The sequence below is a fragment of the Chelonus insularis genome, unplaced genomic scaffold (genome assembly GCF_013357705.1).
Source record: "Chelonus insularis isolate UGA/USDA-ARS -01 unplaced genomic scaffold, ASM1335770v1 contig_88_pilon, whole genome shotgun sequence".
Lineage (NCBI taxonomy): Eukaryota > Metazoa > Arthropoda > Insecta > Hymenoptera > Braconidae > Chelonus > Chelonus insularis.
The window spans coordinates 1,834,843-1,838,843 of record NW_023276776.1 but is presented as its reverse complement, the minus strand read 5'-3'; the positions used below and the strand labels follow the sequence as shown (position 1 = coordinate 1,838,843).

Genomic DNA, 4,001 nt, shown 5'->3' with positions numbered 1-4,001 from the left:
TGAGTCATTGATATTTATTTTAAATGAAACCCCGAAAGCTAATTCTAATTTTTTTAAATTCATTTTTGTTGATTATTAATTAATTTGCTGTTATCTATTAATAAAATTACATTTCATTCACACTTATATTTATATGTCGCTATATAAAGACTTATAAAAAGTAAAAGAAGGAAAATTATGTACAAAAGGTTTATTCTTTTATTCAAATCTTACGATAAATTAATGAAACATTTAGTAAAAAATTATTTTCTTATTACTTACTAAATTTCCAATGAATTCATGACATTTTTCTTGATTACTTTTATAAAGTTGTAGAAAACTCAATAGTTTAATTTTGAATCCATTCTTTTTAAATTTAAATGTTGATCCTCTATTAAATTTATTGAATAAATATTCAATAAATTCACTATTAATAACAAAAATAATCACATAATTATCATTCTTCCAATTATACGTGTAATGAAGACTAGAAGCTAAATTGTGCCCTTTTAAAAGATTCCAACTCCAGAAAATTAAATACTTCTATCTATTTTAGCTAGGAATCTAATTAATAAAAATATTTTAAAATCTTATTTTAATTTTAAAAGTAAAACCTTAGTATTATTTAATACGTTTGAAGTTCTTGGCTCATTGTCATAAGTATTGCTTCATTTGGAGTTGCATAGCTTGCCAAATCTGAAATCAAATTCATTTAAAATAGACATAACTTTAAAAAAGGAATTCTTAATAATACTGATAATAATATTATCGTAATTATCATTATTATATTTCTTAAAACGTAAATAATCACTATGATCGCAATAAAAAGTAATCTTAAATAAGATTTGTGAAATATTAATGGGATGATGGAGTGATAATAAAAATTATAGCTCAAATGATAAAAAAAAATATTTCGTTTATTATCTTATAATAAATAAATCAAATACTGATTATGAAAATACTACTAATAATACTAATTTTTCAAACTTGCTAGAAAAATATATTCCACCACTTACGACTATGACCTTGATGTAGTGGATAAGCTTTGGCTTGCCGTAATAATACTTGAAATATCCAATAAATACTCAACCAAACCAAAGCTCCAATTGAAAAAGTACGAAATGTTGCCTCTCCTCCATAAGTATCTATTAAGTAACCGCAGATTATGCTCCCTGTTGATACTCCTATAATCAGTATGAATTAATAATTAATATAAATTGAATAATAATAATTATTTATTTTAATAAAAGTTTACATACCAATGCCCTCGAAAACAGCTCCAACAAGTCCTTGCATTGTAGCACGAGTACCAGAAGGAGCGATTTTATCTCCATAGGCCACCATTGTGGGCCAAGAAAGTCCAAGGGTAGGTCCATGAAGAATTTCAACGCCAAGAAATAGCCAAGGATTTTTAATTAAACTATAAGCCATAAATCTTATTGCATAAATAATCAGTACTAAACTCATAACATTTAAATGTCCGAGTTTTTTAAGTATTTGGCCAGAAATGAAATTAAATGGTAATTCTCCAAGAAAACACTGGACTCCAGTCATTAATCCTTGAAGAGTTTTTAACCAATCTTTTTGATCTGCTGTAACTAATTCTTCAGTGTACCAAAATAAAAAATTCCAAACAACTCCAGTACACATTCCTGCTCCAATACACCAAAAAATAAAAACTAAAACACGACCTTCTCTTCCTAATGGTCCTAACTCCCAAAATACTGATAAATATTCTTCAAATTCATCTGCTGATTCCTAAAATAAAAATATTGGTTAAAAATTTCTTTTTAACAATTTATAACTAATAAAATATGAAAATTCAATTTACCCCGTTTAGTGTTAAAGAAACAATCATATCAAAAATCATGAAAATCAACATGATGTAAAAAATACAAGAATAGTTTTTATTTTCATCTCCTTGACTAAAAATATCTACTAGATATCCAGCGGCAATATTAAAAATTCCAAATCCAATACAACCCCACATTTTTTGTTTTCCATAATCTTTTTTTCGATCATCACTTAAAAGACCCATGCAAATGGCATCAGCAATAATCACAATAACTGCCATTCCAACCCAGCTTATCACTGCAGCCCATAAAAATAAATGAAATTGATATGTTGATGTTTGGCTTTCTTTACTGATATCAATTTCTTTTAAAAGCTTTTCCATTTGTTTTACTCCTGGACAGCTCATTGTACAAGTTGTGGCAAAAAGTTTTTCACATTTGGGTCGATAAGTTGTATTAGTGTTATCAAATATGGCATTTCTTACTCGAATATCTACACAGTTTTTCACCTGTAATAAGATGCTAATTTTAAATTTCAAAGAGGAAATTTAAATTCCTTATAATAATCATAGTTAAAAATTCTGTATCTGGTTTTCTTGATTCTACATTTAACGGATTAGCGTGCGCTTTACTTTCAAATCATCACTCATGTTGAATACTGCGGTGAAGTCAAACCTCGAGTCGTCCAAAATACTGGTGTTGGTGAATTTACAAAATTGAGACACTCCCCACTCATGACATAGTACATTATAGGATGATGTATTATGTTGTGATAAAACATCACACGAAATCTGTAATATAATTCAGCAATTACTACCAATAAAATTCGATATAAATTCTTATCTATTTGCTGTTATAAATATCCTAATTGATCATATCAATTTAATTGTCTAAATCATGAATTGCCATCTATCCAATTTAATATTAAATATCTTACACTTGCTTAATTATTCAAAATATTTTTTAGAATTTATTTATTGAAAAAAATATTGCTTTATTTATTTAAAAATTTTTTTTAATCAATAATTAAGTCTTAACTCACCTTACATTGAACGTTATTATTATTATCATTAATAACACCTCGTATAGATTCATCACTAAATGTTTTGGATGAACAAACTTCCAAAAAAGCTACTCCTTCACAAGTCAAATCGACTTTTCCAACTGGCTCATGTATTTCAGGAATAAAATAAATAGAAAAAAATGCAATAGTAAGAATCACTTCAAACGTGAGAAGAAGTGTTTTGTGTAATTTATATTTATCAGCGAGAATACCAAATAAAGGTTTCGCTATAAGTCCAGAAATAGGTAAAATCATATAAATTTTTCCAACAAGAAAGCTAGAAAATCCTAATTGCTTTGCAATTGTTGGTAAAAATGGTACTATTGGTGCAATGCCTAAAAATAATTTACAATTTTATTATAAAAATCATTAAGTTAACAATGTTTGAATTGATTTTTAATTTATAACATTTAATTTTAAAGTATTTACCTGCATTATATAAAAAATAATGAGCCTTCATAGGCAGTAATTTGGAATTGAATCTTTGTGACATTTTTGTAGAAAGTGTTAGTCTTTACTTATTTCAATAAAATTGCTTTCCTATAATAATAAGAAAAAATTTTTTAGTTAAATTGTTTATAAAAAATGATATTTATTAAATAAGAAAGTTTTAACCTTTGATCCGCGATGAAACGTGGTTAAATTTGGATTCGATTGAAATGATGAATTCTGTTACCATAAATTGTAAAAGGATAATTTCACTAAATAATAGTTAATTTTATTATTGATTTTATCATTTCTTATCAATGTTTACGCCCACTATAAAAACGAAAAAAAAAAAAAATTAATAATTTACAACTCACTGATTATTTTACTTTTTTATAATTACTTTGATCTTTATTACGATTGATTAAAAAAACTATTGTAAAAATTTAAAAATTGTATTTATCACAATTTTTTGTTTAATTTATTGCAATAGTTATTGAGTTTGATGGAAAAAATAGAAATACAGCCATAATTTGAAATAATAATATAAGGTTAAGTTTGAATAATTTTAACAAGTGCTCTTCTGATGGCTGCTAAAAGCACACTGCAAGAATTTGTATATCATATTACGTGTGTGTATGGAAGAAATTGAACTCAACTACTAAGTGGGGAGTTAGAAAGATGAACAGAAGCTTATCAATATATACGTTAATAATTTTAATTGGTTTCAACCCTTTTTT

The 4,001-nt window shown here is 25.9% G+C and overlaps 1 protein-coding gene across 1 annotated transcript; it reads right to left on the bottom strand.

Moving 5' to 3' along the window:
• Positions 1-349: 349 nt before the first annotated feature.
• Sugb (Sugar baby) lies at positions 350-3,719 on the bottom strand. The gene is made up of 9 exons (XM_035091712.1): positions 3,665-3,719; positions 3,451-3,594; positions 3,265-3,375; positions 2,815-3,170; positions 2,405-2,563; positions 1,811-2,281; positions 1,239-1,737; positions 996-1,163; positions 350-675 (listed from the first exon to the last, which is right to left on the bottom strand). The coding sequence occupies exons 3-9, from the start codon at positions 3,326-3,328 to the stop codon at positions 605-607; spliced, it is 1,788 nt and encodes a 595-aa protein (XP_034947603.1). The 5' UTR covers positions 3,329-3,375; positions 3,451-3,594; positions 3,665-3,719; the 3' UTR covers positions 350-604.
• Positions 3,720-4,001: the final 282 nt, after the last annotated feature.